Raw genomic sequence first — 22,552 nt, 5'->3', positions numbered from 1 at the left:
TAAAGAAAAACTTGAATCATATACTGCTTTAGAAAAGGGTAGGAAAGTTTCTTTTGGAAATGATACCCCTGCAGCCATAAAAGGAAAAGGCACTACTCATTTGAAAGAAAAGGTCAAAGATGGAAATGTTTTGTATGTTGATGGCTTGAAGCATAATCTACTGAGTGTCTGTCAGATGTGTGATCAAGGAACCGAGGTAATATTTAGATCAAATGGATGTAGCGTTCGTGATCTTGATACAGGAAAAACAATGATCAAAGGCAGAAGAACTCTAAATAATCTATACATATTTGAAGAAGGACAACAACAATGCTATTTGAGTAAGGATGATGAACATTTGTTATGGCACCGGAGGTTGGGGCATCTAAGCTTTTCACAAATAAGGAAAGCATGCAAATACCAGGCTGTTCGTGGTCTTCCAGATATCAAAATTCGAGACAACACCATATGTAAATCATGTCAGTTTGGTAAGAAAACCAGAACTAACTTCCCTGAGAAGGAAGGATCAACCAGCAGGCCTCTTGAACTAGTCCATACAGATGTATGTGGTCCATATAGGACAAGGTCACCTCGAGGAGAAGAATACTTTATATTATTCATTGACGACTTCTCCAGGATGGTATGGTTGGGACTTATGAAACTCAAGGATGAAGCATTCGAAAAATTAAAATCTTTCAAAGCATTGGTTGAAAATGAATCAGATCACAAAATTAAGTGCCTCAGGTCCGACAGAGGTGGGGAGTTTACCTCAAATGAATTGTTCGATTTCTGTGAAGAACATGGAATAAGAAGGGAATTCTCTATAGCTAGGACTCCTCAGCAAAATGGAGTGGTAGAAAGGATGAACAGAACGGTCCAATAAATGGCTCGTGCTATGCTTGATGAGTCTGGGACTCCCGCAACCTTCTGGGGTGAAGCGGCATTTGCTGTGGTTGTTATCCTCAAGAAAACAAATGTCTGAGTGAACAACACTCAAACTGCTCATGAGCTCTAGTATGGTGAGACTCCTTCGGTAAAACATTTCAAAATTTTTGGGAGCAAATGCTATATCAAGAACAGTGATGAACAGCTTGGCAAACTTGAACCTAGAGCAGATGAAGGAATTCTACTTGGTTATTCTCCCCACAGAAAATCATATAAGCGTTACAATAAATGACTTGGAAGAATTGTTGATAGCTTTGATGTAGTGGTTGATGAAAAAGGATACATCCCTAGGCAAGTAAATCATGAAAATATCGAAGAGGATGAAGACTACTCTCCAAATCAGACAAATGATGAAGAAGAACCTCAAGAGGCACCTGAGGAGCAAATAAGGATAGAAGAGAAGACTCCATCTAGGTACGTTCAAAAGAATCATCCAGAATCTCAGATTTTGGGGCAAAAAGAAGCATGTTTACAAACAAGAAGAAAAATTGCAGAAGCCTCAAGCTATTTGACATTGCTCTCCTCCATTGAACCACAAAATGTAAGAGAGGCATGCAAAGATGAATGTTGGGTCAAGGCGATGGATGAAGAACTTGAGCAGATCGAAAAGAAAAACACTTGGGAATTGGTTCCTAGACCAAAAGATAAGAATGTCATAGGGACAAAATGGATCTTCAAAAATAAGTTGAATGAAAATGGAGAAGTAATTAGAAACAAGGCCAGACTTGTGTGTAAAGGGTATGCTCAACAAGAAGGAATAGACTTCGAAGAAACTTTTGCGCCCATTGCTAGACTTGAGGCCATCCGAATGTTCCTTGCTCTCTCAAGCTTTCAGAAGTTCAAAGTTTTTCAAATGGACGTGAAATCAGCCTTTCTGAATGGGGACTTAGAGGAAGAAGTGTACATTGAGCAACCAGATGGGTTCATCCTTGGGAATGATCCAAATCTCGTATGCAAACTAAAGAAGGCTATATATGGTCTTAAACAGGCTCCAAGGGCTCGGTACTATTGTTTGGACAAATATCTTCATCAACAAGGTTTTTCAAAGGGATCATCAGATAGCAATCTTTACATAAAAATTGAAAAAACAAATTACTAATACTTGTTGTGTATGTATATGATATTATCTTTGGTAGCAATGAAGAACCTATGAGTCAAAGCTTTGCCTTGGTGATACAGAAAGAATTCGAAATGTATTTGCTTGGAGAACTGACATATTTTCTTGGATTGCAAATCCAACAAAATGAAGGTAGGATTTTCTTGTCTGAAACCAAGTATCTCAAGCATATTTTGAAGAAATATGGCATGGAAGATGCAAAACCAGTATGTACCCCCATGGTCACAGGATGTAGCCTCAGTGCAAATGATGAATCAGTAGTAGTGCACCAACCAACCTACAGATCTATGATTGGAAGTCTACATTATTTAACAGGTACCCGACCAGACATCATGCATGCAGTGGGAATAGTTGGAAGATTTCAGGCAAATCCAAAGGAAACTCATCTTCAGGCAGTGAAAAGAATTTTTAAGTACCTTCAAGGAACTCGAAACTATGGCTTATGGTATCCTAGAGATACAGATCTCACACTTCATTCTTATATAGATGCAGATTGGGCCGTAAGTGTGGATGACAGGAAGAGCACAAGTGGTGGTGCATTCTTTATGGGTTCCAGATTAGTATCTTGGTTCAGCAAGAAACAGAGTTCGATTGCTTTATCTACAGCTGAAGCAGAATATGTGGCTGCTGCATCTTGTTGCACTCAACTCCTTTGGGTGATGCAGACCTTGCGGGATTTTCAAATCACTTGTACTCCACCTATCTCCATCTTATGTGATAATACAAGTGCAATCAACATTTTAAAGAACCCAGTCATGCATTCAAAGACCAAGCACATACTGATCAAGTATCACTTTCTCAGGGAACAAGTGCTTGAAAAAAAGGTCAAGTTGGAGTATGTTCCTTCTAAGGCACAAGTTGCTGATATACTCAAAAAACCATTTCCCAGGGAGACCTTTGAATACCTCAGGCAAAAGCTAGGGGTTGTTGATGTATTATCTTGTTGTTAATCATTTGTTTCAGAGATTGTTGGTTGTACACAAGGTTCATATGGGTATATGCGTACATTTGCTGGCTTATGGATTGGTCGAAGATCGAATGGCACAGGTTCAGGGGGAGCTCATATAATGCATTGTTGGCATTATGGTAGCACAGAAGGAGATCATGGATGCTGATCTAAATATTTCTGCAATATGTCTCTATCTCTTTCTCTTATGGTGTATGGTGGATTATGGTTTGTAGATCTGGTTTACCGTCAGGGGGAGCATGATTAAAGATTTAAGCATGGTCTCAGGGGGAGCATAACCCTTTGCCCTTGATGTCAAAGGGGGAGAATGACGATGAGGATCTTGAGGTTGCCATCAAGTCTAAAGGGGGAGATTGTTGGCATTATGATTCTGGTTTGGCTCTATGGTACAGGTGTTGTACTTGATGGTAACTCACTCAAGTGGAAAAACTCTATTCAGGTTCTTAAAATAATGGAAAATAAGAGGTTCGCAGGTGCATCGTTCAAAAGGTGCGGACCCGCAGGTTCGCCGTCTAGGGAGTGCGGACATACCCGCAGGTTCACCATTCATAAGGTGCGGTCCCCCAGTTCACTCACTCCAATGCAGAGAAGCATGCTCACGTGGGGTATCCTATGCTTTGCCCTTGGTTTTTAGCCCGTCTTTTACGATCCTATGGTTTTGGCCCGTGGTATAGGATCTAATTTATTGAACCCCGGTTTGGATCCCTTGCATTAGTTTTTGATGGTTTTGTCCCATGGTGTGGATAAGGGTTTAACCATAAAAAGGGGAAGGAGATCACTTGGCTAGACACTTGTGAAATTTGAATATCTTAAGATTTGAATGTTTGGGTGATTGGTTTTAAAAGCTAGATCTAAATCAAGGAGAAAATTTAAGGCGAATCTATTGATAAGTCGTGATCTCTCGGGTGCATGATCAGATTTGTGGATCTGACTGACCGTGGCACATTGGAGGACTATTAATTTGGCCCTAATTAGAGGTTCGCAGGCGATCCACGGTGTAATTGCGGGGGTACGCAGTGCAGGAGAGGACGCAGTGCGGGGGTACGTAGCACAACATAAGGCGCAGTGCAAGGTACGCAACACAGAAGAAAACAAGGTGTGGAGATACACAAAGGCACAGAAGGAACAATGCAAAGGTACGTGGTCAGACAGAGAGTATAGTGCGTATCTGAGTTGAGGGACGCAGTTCAACAGAAGGAGAAAGTGCGGTGGTACGCAGAGCAGCAGAAGGATACGGTGCGGATCTGTGCAGTTCAGGCACAGAAAGGCTGCAGATATCCGCAGGTTTATATCGGTAAAGTTGTGGACCTGTCTTGAAACATTTGTTGACTGCCTTTTATCTAATGCTGCAGAGTTCTGGGTTTAGATTTCTGGTATTACTTTTCTGTTTACAGCATTCTGAGAAGTTGGGTGATTCATTGGTTGATTGTATAAGGAGATTGGGTGATTTGCATGTACTTGATGATTATTTGATCTTCTTGGATCCAGTCTGAAAATTAATGAAACGTGGTCCTTAAAGAAGTAGAAGAACAAAGGGGGTTGTAGCTCCCTTCCAGGAGAGACTGGAAAACGAGAGAGAGTTGTAGCTCTTTGCCGGTTGTAGCCTACGTACTAGTAAAGGACTGCACCAGTACAAAATCCTTGTAAAAGAAGTTTCTAATTGAAAGAAGATAGAGACATATTGCAGCAGGTGGTTTTCACCCACAATGGGTTTCCACCTTATATCTCGTGTTCTTTGGTGTGTTTATCTATTTTTCTTTCTCTTGTTCATTATTATATGGCACTGACATACAAATTAATGATCAATATCTGAAGAATAAATTAAAGTATAAATCTGGAAGGCATATTGAAAAGAATTTGGTAATACTAATTCACCCCCCCTCTTAGTATTATTTTCAACAAGAATCACTCAATTAAATAATTAAGAGTGGTAGCATATAGGTATTATCCCTACGTCAATATTTCTCCCATAAATGTCTCCACTTCAAGGGGTTACTACATGTTCAATAATGTCAAAACCAATGCTTGATTGGTCTTCTTCTTTAACTCCTCAAAATCCCTCTGTTGACCCTTTCCCCATAGGAAACTTTGGCCACACAATATTATGGCGTGGAGTGGTTATATTATTGTTGAAAATGAGGCTATGAACTTCCTGAAGTATTATGCTACCTCGAAAAACTACTAACCTCAAAAAAATTAGTAGGCACCAACCACTTCATGATGGCCTCCATCTTCACAAGCTCTATCTTCAAATTTCCTCTACCTATCACATATCCTATATACACCAAATACTATTATGTAAACTCACACTTCTTTGGAATTTCCAATAGATGGTGCTTCTTTAATGTGTCTAGAACCTACATCAAATATCAAGTTTTGTCCTTCCATGTAGCACTACATATCAATACATCATCAAAATAAAAAATAACAAATGGATCTATAAATGGGCATAACATATTATTGATGAACCTCATGAACATAACTGGTGCATTACATGGACTAAACAACATAAGTAACTACTCATATAAACCATGTATGATTTGAAGGAAGAATTATAGGTATCATTTTCTCTTACTCAAACTTGGTGATACACTGAATTTAAGTCTAGCTTGGGGACATATTTGGATTTCTACAATTGATCTAGAAGATCATCTATTGAGGGCAGGGGTACCTATTCTTGAAATAAACTTTGTTTAACACCCTATAATAAATTCACATGTGCCTTATCCCATCCTTCTTAGGCACACTTATAAGATGACCCACATGGTAAGGTACTTGGTTGAATAACACCCTTTTATAGTAGCTTTCGCAACTACTTATACACCTCATTTACCTCCATAAGCAACTATATATAAAACCCAATGTTTGGTAACAGTGCTTGGAAACAGATGGATCTCGTGCTCTACCTCCGTCTTGGGTGGTAGCCCTTTAGGCTCATGGTACGCACCCATATATGCATATAAAAACTCTTCCAATTGTTGTTTTTATTCCTTAGTGCACCTTTATAGGGATGACTCATCTCTAATGGACTCTTATATAGAATGATTTTCACTTATAAAATAACAAAACATAATTACTGTTAGAATTGTTCAACTTTTTAACCTTGTTGGAACTTACCAACAATATCTTTGACTTCCCCTTGTGTGGATTGATGATGAAAGATGTTTTATCCTTGATGAGGTGGTAATATTTGGCTCTTTGCATGAAGATCACATCCCACATGTACATATAGGGACTCCCAAATACAACTCCACATACATCAAGTGGAACTACATCCAAATCTACATCATCAATAAAATTAACAAATAAGAGATTTGATTTTTCATTATTCATTCACCTATATCTCTACCTCCTTGTTGACGCATCTCAATGGATATGGAATAGGATGATCATGAGTCTCCAATCCCATTTTTTTGACTAGATTCATTTATATGATATTATTCTATGATCCTAAGTTGAATAGAACAACGATTTTCATCTTCTTGACTCCTGTCTTTATATGGAATAGTTTGGTCATTTCCTTATCTTTGTGTCACTAAAGGCTACTTAGATTCACCTCCTTTTGATTTGATGTACAAATATCTCATCCATGTCTCATATGATTTCCACCTACATACTCAAATATGTGGCCATGATATTTTTCTTCTTATTATATTTATTTCAGTTATTTGAGTTGAGCTTTTGTTGCAACTTCTAACACTTTTACTCTCTATGACCATCAATGTTATAATGTTTATAGTGGTTTATCATATCTTTTCATTAGTGTGTTGTGGCTGCTATAGTTTTTTTCTTTTCCTTGTTTCCACTTCTTCTTACCCTCCTTGGAAGCTTCCTTATGCTCCTTTTGCTTTGAACCAGTTAATTTCCCTTTCTTCTAGTTGATGTTCTTGAGGTACTGTACTTGCACACGAGCCTCATCCACCATTCTGGGTTTAAATAACATCAGTTGCTTCCACAGATGGTTATGTAGATCCCTGAGATACTGGAGGATTATGTCTATTTCGTTGGGGAGATACCCAACATTATTTCCATCTTCTTAAATTTTGTGGTGGACTAGTGTACACTCTTCCTTTGTCTGTACTTGAAGAAATGCCACCAAATCCACTCGTCCTATACATACTTGATAGGGAAGAACTGTGAGATGTTGAGATTTTTGAAATCCACTTGAGGGTCTCCCTCCAATCTCATGGTTTCCATGTGCTTTCACATTAGGTCAGGGCATGGCCCTCTAAATTTTTATGAGTGAATGGAATTTTCTATTCTTCCTCTACATGGTGAACATTAAAATAAGCCATTTACTTTTGCAACCAATGATTTAACTTCAAGGCATCAGTCTTACCTTGATATGGCTTGATGTCTACCTTCACTTCCACCTTGAACATGATTATGAATGGTTCATGAAACTTGAACTAGGTTGTTCCTTTCTTAAAATCCCTCTGTAATTCTTCTTGATCCCATGATTTCCCATATCATCTAACCTCTATGTTGTAACCTCCATCTTCTTCAATTTCTAACTTGTTCGCCAAATCCACCATAAGGAGATTGATGTTATGGGTGATATTTGTGACCTATTCTTCCAACTTTGAGAACATCTCCTCTACCACATCTTGAGGTTTACTAATATATTTTTTGGCCATGGCTACAGTTTTATGACTTTCTACTTAAACCGATTTGGATCCCTTACAAATTCCCACAAAATACCCTAAGTAACCTGCTCCATTACGAATATCATTTGTTATTTGCTGTGGATATTCCACTTGATAGTTTGCCACAATGTATCTACTAAAAATATATTTGAAAAATTGAAATCTACACCATGAGGGTTAATTTTTCCCTAGATTTACTGATTCGTTACCTATTGTGTTATGCTTATTCACGTAATAGATACAAATATGGAAAAGAGAGAACAATGAAATAAAACGCACAAACCACAATGAACATGAGTAATGATATGGGAAACCCTTATGGGAGAAAACACAATTGGAAGGTGAAGCTACTATGCTTCTTCTTTCTCTTAATGGAAATGGATCCAAGTATAAAGGAGTAAGACTTGTGGCATGTGGTTTGCTATAGTACAAAAATCCTTTCATCTTCTCCTCTCTATCCATTCTTTGCTAATATGCTCATCTCTAGAACAAAATGCACTCTAATAGAATGAAACCCCTTTTCCTCCAAGTGGTTTGGTTATAACATGACAAATAGTTAGGTAGTGGTTAAGTTTGACACTTTAAACATTTAAATAGAGTTGCAATATTAACTCTTCTACATTATTCTTAATCATGATCATTTGGCTAGCCTATTTTATATGAATAATGGGGCCTAACATGGCATCCTCTCAAATCATGTGGTCAAAACAAGAAGGTCAACTTCTGGGTGGGGTTACTTTTGTATACACTCTATTTGAAGCATTTCTTGTGTTGTTACGAAGATATCTAAGTATGGACTAACAATAGAGAGTGTCACACTTAAGAAACAAAGTTTTACCCCAAAAAACATCATTTATTTCCTCAAACTTCTTCCCAAAAGTATAAAACCCCAATTCGGTAAACTGTAACCTATCGATAAAAATGGTCTTATGAGCTAATTCCTCTAATTTTTCGAATATGAAAGCATCAAGATATGTGGAAAGTGATATAATGATCTAGTATAGATTAGTGTTGTAGGAAATAAATGAGGCTTATTAAGAGACATTGTTGCAATTAGGTGAGGTGAAACTATAGGTGAAAACTATTGACACCAAGCTTATAACATTAGCTAAAAAGGGCCATGCCCATGTATTTGAGTTTGTTGAGATTGAGCACTCTCCACGACAAACTACTAGTGCCCCAATCAATACCACTTTAGAATAATTTCTAGCAAACACAAGTTCTTTATTGTTTGATCTTATTATTACATGAATAATAATTCTATATTGTTCCATAAATTTAATATACAATTCTTTTTACCTAAAACAAAATTATGATAGATAATTTATTACAGACAAAATAGATACCATAGTTATTTTTCTTATGAGTGCTTTAATTTCCCTTAATTTATATACAATGATTTGATTTTTTTAGTTTAATATAATTTTTTGGGAGAAGAGCACAAACCCAAAAAAAACATACATTAAACATTTTACTTCCGAAAATTTATTAGGTTATCGTATTAGTCCATTAAAGTATTATATATTATTTAATTTACATTAAACACTAACAAAATAATTATTTTTTCCTCTTCTTAAAATTAATTTTTAATTTAGATGTATTTTTTTTTTTTTTAATATCTTTTAGTTTTTTGATTTGTCACATATAAACAATTTTTTAATGAATTTGTAAAATTATTTGTATATAGCTTTTATATTTCTTTATTTCCTTATATATTTAATATCAAAATTATTGATCTAAGAGGTTTATTTTACATCCCATTATAATGTGTAACTGCTTGGTCAACAAAATTGAATTGAAATTTTGCTTATATCTACTAAAATAAAAATAATAAAAAAAAAAATTAAATAACTATATAAAACATTTAAATAATGCTAATTTATAAAAGAATTACACATCAAAAAATCAGATCTCTAAATTCATATTAGATCGGTATTTAAAATAGATCTAACCGGTACAAATCCATACTAACCAACCAATGGTTTTTCCAAACTTTTCCTAGGAGGTAGGGAGTAGCACCTTTCCTGGTCATTCCACTGATTGAATATTGCTTATGGCCCATTGGTTAAACAATAGGGTGTCGTGTGCATTTTGAACAGTGTACTTGAATTGGCTCGGCTAAAACGACTTGTCATGCATTTGGGGTTTTCTTTATACATCACGCCCAGTGAATGATTTTTCGAATATGGGCGATGGGCCCACGTTCGAAATGTTGGACTTCAGAGAGATATCATTGAGTCCTTTGGAATGTTTTCTCATTCAATTGGTGGGTACGGTTATTAAGTGCCTTTTGACCGTTAAAGAAGACCTAATCATTGGGGTTAGAATATAAACTTCGAATCTTGCCATTAATGTTTTTTTTAAGGATATCTTCAAACTTCGAATATTAAAATTCCAATGGAGTTGCAAGGTAATCGTAGTGTTAAACATCTTAGAGTGTTTTTTTGGTTTACGAGGAGAATTGGTAAACCTGTGGTTGATCATCAATCAAAATAAAATAGAATTATATATATATATATATATTATTTTTCAAATATATATTATTTTTTCAAGTAAAATATATATATATATATATATATATATATATATATATATTATTTTTCAAATATATATTATTTTTTCAAGTAAAATAGAAAGTCTTAAAATTAATTAGTAATCACTTTTTAATATAAAATATTATTATTGGATTTAATTTAATGGATTTATAGTGGTTTAAAAAAAATTAATAAATATTTTCAAACTTCAAAACCTTTAAATAAGATGAAGTTGTGAAAGTGTTTTCAAACTTTGAAAGATCATAGCAATAGAGGGCCGTGATATGCCAATAGAGTGCCTTAGAAATTTTGATGAATAAAGTGTTTAATAGAGCATATAGACATGCTTTTAAATTTAAAAAAACCAATGTTGTAAAAGGGATACTTCAAACATTCAATGTTCTAAAAGGTTTGATATGGTGTTAGGATAATTTGGATTTTGAAAGGTTGAAAATAAGAAAGGGTTTAATGTGACTTATTGTTGTTGGGAATTTTGAAAAAAGAAAGAGACTAAAGAGCTAAATAGATTTAAGGATTTTTTGAATTATTAATTATTTCAATTATGAGGAATGACTATATTAAAGCTTTGTGTTTTGACATATTAAGGCCAATTATTTTTTGTGACTTCAATTATCAAATTATTAATTTTTTAAATTATATATATATATCTATATATATATATATATATATATATATATATATATATATATATATAGATAGATAGATAGATAGATAGTATTTCAATTTATTTTGATTATGGAATGAATTATGCATCTTTTTCATATTGAATTATTTTAATTAAAATTTATATTAATTTTAAATTTATCATATATAGAGAGGGATTAAATTTTTCAAGATTGCAATTTTTTTTGAAATATTTTTTTGGCAAAAGACATTTTATTTTGATGTACTTTATTTCTCTTAATCGGGGATAGAGCTAGTGTAAAATGGATCTATAATAAATATCTATGTGTGTTAATTCCATATATATATATATATATATTTGCTTTCAATCAATCAACCTATCTATGTATATATAAAACACATCTTCAACATACTCAATAACACATCTTTGAAATGTTTTTTAAATCTTAAAAATATTCTTCCTTTCCATTCATATATATTATATGCACTATTTTATTTAACCTCATATAATATGGGGAACATTATACTAGTAATAGAAAGATATATATATATATATATATATATATATATATATATATATATATATATATATATATATATATATATATATTATCGTAAAGTTAATATAAATTTATTTTATTATGATTGATATTAAATTAATGAAGATGTATAAAAATACACATCTCATTTATTTCTTACTTTGAATTATTTTATATAAATAAAATATTTCAATGCCTTTGTTAAGTAAAATATTTCAATATCTTATGTATAAGAAGTTGTTAAATCAATCAACCTATCTATGTATATAAAACACATCTCCAACAGACTCAATAACTCATCATTGAAATGTTTTTTAAATCTTAAAAATATTCTTCCTTTTAATTAATATAAATATTATATGCACTACTTTATTTAACATGCTCTTATATGGGAAGTATCATATGAGCAATAGAAAACATTATATATATAACACTATTTTATTTAACCTCCTTTAATATGCGGAATATTATACTAGTAATAGAAAGAATTATATATCTATATATATATATATATATATATATATATATAATCAAAAATTTAATATAAATTTATTTTATTTAAGATGGACATCTAAATATTTTATTTATGATTGATATTAAAATAAAATGTACACTTCTTTTAACTTAATGAACATGTAAAGAAATACACATCTCATTTATTTCTTACTTTAAATTGTTTTATATAAACAAAATATTTCAATGCCATTGTTAAGTAAAATATTTCAATATCTTATGTATAAGAAGATGTTAAACAAGATGGAAGATTTTTTTTTTTTTTTTGTAAAATTGCTTTTAACTCTAGTCAAAACCACCTTCTACAAAAGTAGGGATGGCACAAGGATGCCTAGTCTTGGATAAACCTTTTAGGGATAAAGGAAGAGATCATGGTGCACAATACATATAATATTAAAAAAAATATTTCTTCAAAACTTAGGGAGAAATTGTGGGGCTATCAAGAGTTAGATAGAAAAAGGAAATATATTATAAGTAGGTAATCCATATAACTCTACAAAATCTAAATATCTATGCCTTGAAAAAAAATAAAAAAAAATAATTATCATGGGCTCCATAATGATACTCGGAGTTGGTCAACTCCCAAAACACCATGGGAGAAAAGAGTTTGTCACATTTTGTGACACTATGAGGGTTAAAGATGAAAAAAACATGTGACACTAAGAGGGTTAAAGATAAAAACCAAATTTTCTTATATATATATTTTTTATTTTTATTTTTATTTTTTTCTATTTTTTATTTATTTTATTTATTTTTTATATTTTATTTTATTTTATTTTTTCCAGGGGTGGGGCCGCTCAAGAAGCTATATATTGTCAAATACATTCTGTACATAGTACATACATCACCGGCCATGGCCCAAATACGTTGCAGTGCAGCTCCGCACGAGCTTGTAAACCGACCCCCCGACCATTACATCATGCACTCATCTTATATTGTCTAGCTTATGCATATATTAGATCTAAACTTCAAAATGTTTATCATACCAACTTCCTTAACCTTTGAACTCAGCAAAACTATGATGATCTTGAAAGAGTTATCTTAATGCTTTTGAAAAAATTAAGAATAATGTTTTTCTTTCTTAAGGTACCAGTGCATATTTTTATTCATCATTATCTTACAAAGTTTGTATTGAAAATATTCCCATAAAATATTCTTTTTTGTAATTGGTGGTTGAAAGTACTTTTAAAAAGTCAAGATTTTTTAAACATCTCTCTCATATTAAGTCTTATTAAATCATAAAAAGTCTATTTTTATTTTATATTATGAGAATAATTTCATTTTTAATTACTCTTAGAATACATAAAGTTGATATTTTAAATAAATTGAATATTGAAATATTTGTTTACATTGAATATTAAAAAATGTTATTAATAATAAAAAAAACATTTTCTTTATATTTATATTGAATTGTAAAAAATTCCTTTAGGATTACCTTTTACAATAAGAAATAAAAAATATGTAGTGATTGTTATGATAGGTATGGTTTGCTTAAAGTTATAGTGGTAGTGTAACTTGGTTCACTCACTTTGATTTATCATGGTTTACCTAAAGATGACAGAGATGATACGCATGGTTTTCTTAGAGTTATAGTGCTAGTGTAACTTGGTTCTCTCAGCTAGATTTATCTTGGTTCACCTAGAGTACCCCTAGTAGTGTGGCTAACCTAGACTTATAGTTGTGGAGTGGTTTAGCTAGAGTATGTGGTACCCTCCATCACCTAGAGTTATAGTGGTGGTGTGGTTCACCTAGAGTTCCCTTGGCTACATGGCTCACCTAGAGTTATAGTAGAGGTAATTGGAATCTACCTTTAGAATTATAATGGAAATAGTTCCATTAAAATCATATATTACTATGCAAGTAAAAGATCAACCTTATTATGAACCCCTCTAATAAAAAATAAAGATATAAAATTAAAAAATATATATGTAAAGAATATTTCATTTTTCCTTTAATTATTTTTTTAATATATATTTCAATCTAAAATTAACATTAAAATATTTCATCAATAACTCTTATTAAAATATTCTGTCATTAATTTTAAATATTTCATCAATAACTCTTATTAAAATATTCTATCATTTCGTAATAACTATAGTACACCAAAAACAAAAACATATTGATAACTCCATAGTTGCACTATGGATAAAAAAACTAAGACTATACATTGAATATAAAACATTACATGTGAAAAGTACAACTATATAAAGAATTACACATGAAAAGACACTTTGGCCATATAGACTAGAGAAAATATTTTAATACAAAATCCTATACCAATGAAAAAAAACATACAAATACAGTGCTGATTTGTGCTGTATGGATTAATGTCATACTGATGTGAAATGGAGCCTGTCAACCGTGTCTAGTCATATATCAAGAAATCATCCATATCTTCATCATCCAGCACTTATATGGTTTCTCCAACAAATCAAAACTATTTTCTTCAGAGAACTTTGAAACCGCTATACCATTAATATATATAGCATTGAGATCTCAACCATCTTCGGATCTCATTCAAGTGTGAATAAGTCTCCCAATCAGAAATATTCCTGGGGCAACAAGCTAGAAACCCTAAGAAAATCACAAATAAACGCTGCATCTTCTGTGGTCGAAGAAATTACCACCTTTAATTCTATCAACATTCAATTGACCACACTTGACCCTCATGTTGTAATGACCGGACTTCCAGCTCCCGACCTTGAACCGAATTCGAGCATACAATTTCAGCTTCAATTCGAAGGTCCCGGCCGAATTCTCTAACCTTAGATCCCTGGCAACGTCCTCTTTCAACATCACAGAGTGCGCTGTTAAAGTGGGCTGCAGAACCCTAACTTCCTTGTGGCCCTGATAGAAGTGACCAATATCCGAACCTGCAATTCTTTGATCACCATAGTAAATGTAGCCCTCCATTTTATAGTAATATATGGCGATTCGGCCATTTGGGTTCCTTGTCGTGAGGTTCAGCTCCATCCTCGTATTCATAATTCTGCCCGTAAGATTCAGCTCTGGGTAGGAGGCATATTCTAGATAGTACCTTGGCTCGTGGGGGCGCAGCACCAGCCATGTTATAAATACAAGAAGCCCACCCACGATCAGCAGGCCCAGGATCGTGAAATACAAGCACGTTATCATGCGCTTGCGACGAGTGGCTCTTCTGTTCAATTGGAAGACGAGGTCTTCATCTAAAGGTTGCCGGTAGTCCATTGTAAGTGTGGCAGTAGTTGAAATATAACACTCTACCTGCAAAATCGGAAACAGGGAAGAGTATGCAATATGCAGAGACAATATGAGACTATATTGAGAAATGGATTGGAATCAATTATTTTTATACAACTATGGTTTCTACCTTTGCTTTGTAGATGGTAAGAGAATGTATTCCAAGAGTGCGAGACGGCAAACCTTTAAGTTCTTTCCAATAATTGAAGAATCAGCCAGTCAATTTCAGAATTTTTTGTTCGCAACAAACTTGTAAAATGGTTTCTGTTTCTCAGATAGGGTTTGTTCCATGAAAGGATAACTCCGGCTTTATTTCCGTTATCGCATTTTCCAGCATGGAAGAGATTTGTTACTTAGGTTTCAGGTTTCTGGCTGAATTTACAAAGTGGTTAATGAATGTCCTTTGGAATTATTTCTTTGGAATTATTTAGCAAAGAAGTTATTCTTTTGCTTTCACTGTATTTTTCTCGGGCACGACTTTATCAAAGAAAAAAAACACAAACCATAGCTGTGCAAACGATGTTCTGCCAGCATAAAAAAATGAAAATAAATGCAGCATATAGGAGGCAAATACGTTCAATGGTGAACTTAGATTAGAGGTGAGGATAAGTAATGCTCATTGCATTTGATTATTCACTTGTTAACGATTGAATGTGAAATTAATTATTCAAAAGGCCTTCCAGTTATGAAGTTATCGGCCTCAAATTAAAGTTCATTAATCTAGAAGCTAGAATAAAATTACATATTTCATATCAAAAAACATAATTAAAAAAAAAGAGAAAAGAAAAGAAGAGGAGCTTAAATGTCTCGTTTAAGAGCTCAACATCTCAAAATAATTATAAAGGCATAACTGGTTATAATTGTAAATTATTTTAGTAATTATATTTTACGAGTTTAATTTGTGATTGAAGTATATTTTAATGTGGGCGGTCTCAAAATAATTATAAAGGTATAATTGATTATAATGGTAAATTATATTAGTAATTATATTTTATTTTAATTTTAGTTTAAGGGGAGTTTAATTTGTGAGTCAAGTATATTTTAGTTTGGGGCAGTTTAATTGGCGATTGAACTACATTTTTATTTTAGGAGGCAACTTAATTGGTGATTGAAGTAATGCCACTCCTCATAAAAACATCCAAGACCAAAGGTTCAAATCCCTTGGTTGTGACATGGGTCTTTGAGAGGAGGATAGACCATAGAACCCCATGCCCTAGAACCCCATAAGTTTACTAATAATTAGTTGTCAAGGGAGATGTTGGATTAGTCTAGGATATATAACCAATCTTAATTTTACTTTTGTGCACTAAATTTGTCTAAATGATCTCATTAACTAAATATTATCTTAATTTCACTTATGTACATTAGATTTCCCTAAATTATTTTAGTGACTAAATATTACCTTAATTTTATCTTATGTACAAGATTTTAGAACAATAGGTCAAACAAAAATTAAGGATTAAGATATAGATTGTGTTAAATTTCCATGAGGAAATCTATATTCACAATTAATCAAATAACGTTACAAATAAATATGTGAAGTGTTCTTTCAAGATAGGGAAACTATCTTGGACACACAATCACTAGGTTGAGAGAATATCTCAACCCCATATCAATCTAGGAAACAACTCCTAACTAATAGGAACACACTACTTTACATAGCAAGACACAACTGAGACAAGTAGGAATTACATCTTCCAACACACCCCCTTAATGACTACTTGTGTTGATATGCAAAGTCTAGTTGTGGTCAAACATAACAAGAGAATGTAGATCTCCATATAAAGGAACAATCATCCACAAGAACGCATGGGTGTCCAACCGCTAGTTTAGTAGGATGTCCTTCATATACATGGTTATGTTGGCCATTATAACTACACACATGTACCCATACCCATAAATCCCCCTCCAACATCATTGTCATGAGTTTTATCAAATTACCCATAACCATGTTGTGGGTCTTATCGGATTACCCTGATCCATGCCAACAAGGGCTCTCGGCCACCAAGACCCAACTAAACCACCGAGTCTCAACACAACCAATAAGGCTCAATTCAACCATCAAGGCTCAACTCAGCCATCAAGGGCCTCAAATCTGCCACTAAAGCACTCCAGCCACTATGGGCCACAAATGCGCCATTAAGGCACTCGAGCCACTAAGGCTCACGAGAGAGCCGACTCAACGAGGCCAAGGGTTTTGTCGGCTGACCCTAAACCATGCCTATAGGAATCACTGTCCACTTCACTCTTACACTTAGTTTTTGCCTTACCACAAACCGCCACTGCAAAATGGTTTTTCGCTCACCACAAACCTTCAATTACAAAGTGGTTTTAATATTACCACGAACTTTATGGGGATACACATGCCTCATTAGGCTTACATTTCACACTCCAAATCTTGGAGTTACCAGGTACATCCATTATAAAGACCACTACAAAACATTCTAAACTTTCTTACAGTTAATATGTGTTACTCATAATACATCATGTTAGTGAATCTATTCCACAAACTCACACTAACTCACATAAACTTACACCTTGTTGTCCATCATCCTTTAATCGCTATTGCTACTCCTTTACCTCCTTTAAAATTGTTCACATCTCAGGCATCTTTGACTTTGTCAATTAAGTCTTGAAATTCCATGCTTAACCTATCATTTGTTAAAATAATCAATTCTAACAAAATAAATTTATATTGAGGTGGCTAATCTCAATATATATATTGATTTTAATTCCAAAATAATTTCATCATGAAAAAATTTCGCTTACCCAATCATACACAAACAACCATGCTTTACTTGACTCATCCTTAAAATTGGATAAACGAAGAATATGCCCCCTAAATGAGAAGTTCAATAACTCTTCCCTAAATGTAGGATCTTCCTCAACAACGCTTTCTCCCGAGCTCACATTCGATGTGGATTCCTTGATTTTGTGAATGATCCAGAATCAAACCCTGCCGAGGCATGAAGTGTTGAACAACACACTCTAGATCCGTGGCACCACTCTGCACCGGAGGCTACCTTCTCCTACGCACACTCCAGAAAGGCATTACCACTCGAGAGAAAGGGCTGACGAATTTCAGTACCCTGCTGTCGACACCAGGCTTGATCTCCTCCAAGATGACTATATCGCTGCTCATCTCATGCTCACTGATGCTTGTATGTCAGAACGCAACACCTATGGCTCTCCTCAATGAAGCCCAAGTGCACCTTCTCAGGTCGATCCATATAAAAATACGAGAACAATGTGTATATGTTGATCCAAGGCTTCCAATGTAACAATTCAAGGTAGGTCAATGCAATGCAATCTGATCCTGATCCTCACCTATGACTATTGAATAATGACAAAGATGATCTCCTCCAGATCCTCACCTGCGACTCTTAATTAATGACACAGTTGATTTCCTCGGCTTACAGCCAGTGAAAGCATACCACAGCTCCAATTCCTCCATTGACATGCAAAACCACTCCTCCACTATTCCTTGAATGCTTCTGGTTGCATCCATGAAACCAATACTACGATCACACCTCAGACAGTCGGATGCCAAAAAAACGTAGATCACCACTGGGAGAACGATGTTTCATAAAACAACGCTCCTCCTCCAATAGTATCACGCCTTTGTCGGCCGAATTTCATAGCACGAATAGGCACCAGCCTCTGCAACACTCCAAAGAGGCAACTTACCACAGGTTCTGCTACGCACCATAGGCCGCCCTAGATAGATCGGCTCACCACAGGCAAACAACCTAACTCCCCATATAAACACGTCACATATCCACCAAAGAGCCACAGATCGACCTGCAATACAATTAAAATGAGAAGATCAGCGTGCAAAGAAAAAATAGATCTACAATTCACAGTCACATTACTGCGCTTCACTTCTCCCTACACGTGATGACTCGATCCTATAGATTTACCACGCTCTTTCTAGCTCCATCTACATAGGAGCAACAAAAGGATGGGCAAACAAGCCAGGGCCTATAGATTTACCACCCTCTTTCTAGCTCCATCTACATAGGAGCAACAAAAGGATGGGCAAACAAGCGAGGGAAAAACAAACAAAAGACTCTTTAAACTCTTTATTTACTTCATCCTGGGAGAGGCGAAGGGGCATACTGGCTTTAATACCATATTAAATTTCTATAAGGAAATCTATATTCATGTTAATCAAATAATGTTACAAATAAATATGTGAAAAGTTTTCTTAAAAGAGGGAAACTATGTTGGACACACAATCACTTGGTTGAGAGAATATCTCAGCCACACACCAATCTAGAAAATAACTCCTAACTAATATGAACACAATCCTGTACATAACAAGATGCAACTAAGAGAGATAGGAATTACATTTTCCAATAAAACAAAGAGACTTTCTATATTTGTTTAAAATACTATACGAGATCCCTTTGTTTAGAATTCTATACGAGATCCCTTGTTTAGAATTCTCTCCATCACCTCCTTGGAAAAAAGCATTCACCATACTTATAAGGTTTAATGGGTCGATTCATAATGTAAGAAGGTTATAGTGTGTCAATTAATAATGTTATTAATTGAAAATGGTATACTTATCAAAATTATAGGTTAATCAAAAGATACTTTAATGATGTGGATTATTCATTCCACTCATCCGACTTCTACATCCAAATGATTTTAAGAAATACATATCAAAGTTTCATTTGAGTCTTAGTGCACTTTATTCCCTAAAAACTATGTTTCCCTCGTGGAAATCACTTCCATAAACTATGTTTTCACTTTGCAAAAATCATGCCCCAGAGTTATAATGGAAGAAAAACCTCTAATTTTGACTATTTGCACTTAGGATTTTCTAGAAAAGTAAAATAACGTTTTCTAAAATAAGGTCACGTGACAACTAATAAACCGTAAAGTGGTTGTTAAACTTGATAGGGTCAATAAATTATTTTTGGTTGCGACCATATTGAGATGTTTAAACCACTATTTTACTTATAAAAATAGAGGTCTCTCCATTTTTCATCAGCTATACATTAAAATATGTATATCTCATTGGAATGGCCCTAAACGTTAAAATATGTGTATCTCATTGGAAAATCAAAAACATTAAGAAAGCCTTTTTTCTTTTGATATCATCATCCTCATTGATTATAGCCATAGGAAAGTGGATCAACAAGAGATTTTTTCGAAATAAAAGAACCCATAAAAGAGGTTATTAGAGGCGAGCTTCTTCAACAATCTTCTTCCCATGTGTATTGTGTTTGTTTCCGTTGGATAATAAGTTTGTATGCATTAGTTCAAAATTTTTAATTTTTTAATTTTTGTTATTTAATTTTCTTTCTTTTATATGATATATTAGGGTTTATATGATGGGGAATTAATTTTAAAACAAATTTTTTATGTGTTTACCTTTTATTTATCTATATTTAGGACACAATTTCGAGATACAAGAATTTGTATACCTTTGTTGTAGATTCCCATGGACATATTGGCAACTCCATTAGGTAGTCGTAGCTATTTTTTGATCCATGGTTGTAGTTATGTATTCAATCCCCTTTGCCCCCTTTAAATTTTGGTGTTTTTGGGCCTATTTTGTGGGTATGTGTTCAATCCCCTTTACCCCCTTTACATTTTGAAGTTTTGGGGCCTATTTTGTGGGTATGTGTTCAATCACCTTCACCCCCTCTAATTTTTGGAGTTTTTAGGTCTATTTTTCTTGTTGTTTCTTTCTATTTTGTGTGTGGAGGAATCAATTGATTGAAGACATTTATATATATATTGGAGACTAGGTCTCATCCTTCTCTTGACCTCTAGGGGAATTTTTAGGGGTAGTGTCAACATTGAAAATGCAATTTTTAGGTGTAGTATCAACATTGCCAATGTAATTTTTTGGGGTATTTTTGCAAGAGCCAATGCACTTTTGGTGCAAAATTCTTATAGGGGCAAGCATAGTTTCTAGTGGTAGTTTCCATAGGGGCCAATGTAGGAAATAAGGTGTATTTTTTGCACTAGGACTAGAATTCAAATTTTCCAATTTCCAAGGTTCGTTTCCATCTTCTTAAGTTTTCTTAAGGTCCTATAGTAGTTTTTCTAATGTTTATGTTGTAGACAAAGTGTTTTATTTGAGAATATTATAGGATTGAAAAACAAACCCTACTAGGGTCTACAGTACCTTCTAATATTTGATGTCTTTAAGACTTCATGTTCATATTTTTGTCAAAGTAGGTTGTAGAGAATAACCTTAACTTACTCGTTAGCCTTTAGATATATTTTTTTGGTATGAATTCGGATAAATAAAAGCATTGTCCCATTCCTTAGTGCTTCTCCTCATTTTGGATTTGTGTGAGAATCCCTTGTCTATATTTTTCCAAGTTTGTTTTTTTCTTTCCTTTTTAGCTTATAGATCAAGCTTAGTGAAAATAAATCTCCTTAGTACTTTTCTTTCTTTTGTAGGATTTCTTCTTTGAATTGCTTTCTTTTGAAACCCTAGTTTAAAGTAGAGTATTTTCCTTTTGAAATTTAAATTTAGCAATTTGATTTCACTTTCGAAATTATTCTTAGAGGAAAAAGAACATTTTTTTGTTTGGTAGTGTCTCCATGACTTAGAAGACTATTCCATTGTCTAAGAAACCATGACCTAAGGGCATATAAGCCATTAAAATCACTCGGGGATCACTCTTGGATTAGGCCATACCAACCCTTAACATGGTTGGATTTTTTTGGTGTCTCCTCCCTACTATCACAAGTTTCAAATATTAACCTCCTTATAGAAAATAAACCTCAATATTTTCTTGCAGTATTGGGATTTGACAAAACATTGTTTTCATTAGCACTTAGATCTATTGTTAACTTGCTTACTAGTTTAGATCTCATTTAATCCAATTTACTTTACCTTCCAAGAAATTTTACTTTGAAGTAACACACATCTCATGTGTCCATACTTCACACCTAAAGCATATGCTTGGTTCATGCCACCAAGCTCAACTTAAAAATAAACCACATAATCTAACACACATAATCCCACTTGGGTTAAGAAGCAATCTTATTGTTAGAATAGGACTTTGGGAATAGGTATCCAAATAACTCCTCATTTTCATCTCACATTGAGACATATTGGTTGAAATTTAGGGAACTTTAATTTTTATGTTAGACACATTCATAACCCATTTGGTAATAGGCGAACTCTTTAGAGTGCATAATGGTGACATCGACACCAAAGCTGTGAATGAGAAGCATTGCTCTTCACTATTGAAAATCCCTTGATCACTAGATTTTGGATTGAAGGTAATGTGACCTATTACATGTTCATGTGAATATGTAGCTTAGTGGTATTTCTACTAGGTATCCTTAGGCTAGGTGGCTCTTAAAAGAGGGAGTCATCTGAGATATATTTCTATACTCTACCCACTAGTAATTACCACCTAGTTATAACTAATTGATGAGTGCCAGTATTGCAGCAAGGATGTTGCAACTCC

The 22,552-nt window shown here is 33.9% G+C and overlaps 1 protein-coding gene across 1 annotated transcript; it reads right to left on the bottom strand.

Moving 5' to 3' along the window:
• Positions 1-14,125: 14,125 nt before the first annotated feature.
• LOC149246814 (NDR1/HIN1-like protein 1) lies at positions 14,126-15,168 on the bottom strand. Its single transcript, XM_089455767.1, has one exon. It carries the CDS (start codon positions 15,090-15,092, stop codon positions 14,469-14,471), a length of 624 nt encoding a protein of 207 aa, XP_089311893.1. The 5' UTR covers positions 15,093-15,168; the 3' UTR covers positions 14,126-14,468.
• Between the last annotated feature and the right edge of the window lie 7,384 nt (positions 15,169-22,552).

Source organism: Pinus tabuliformis, chromosome 7 (genome assembly GCF_031772625.1).
Source record: "Pinus tabuliformis cultivar Carrire ecotype Pingquan chromosome 7, CPIR1, whole genome shotgun sequence".
Taxonomy (NCBI): Eukaryota; Viridiplantae; Streptophyta; class Pinopsida; order Pinales; family Pinaceae; genus Pinus; species Pinus tabuliformis.
This window is presented reverse-complemented; position numbering and strand designations above follow the sequence as displayed.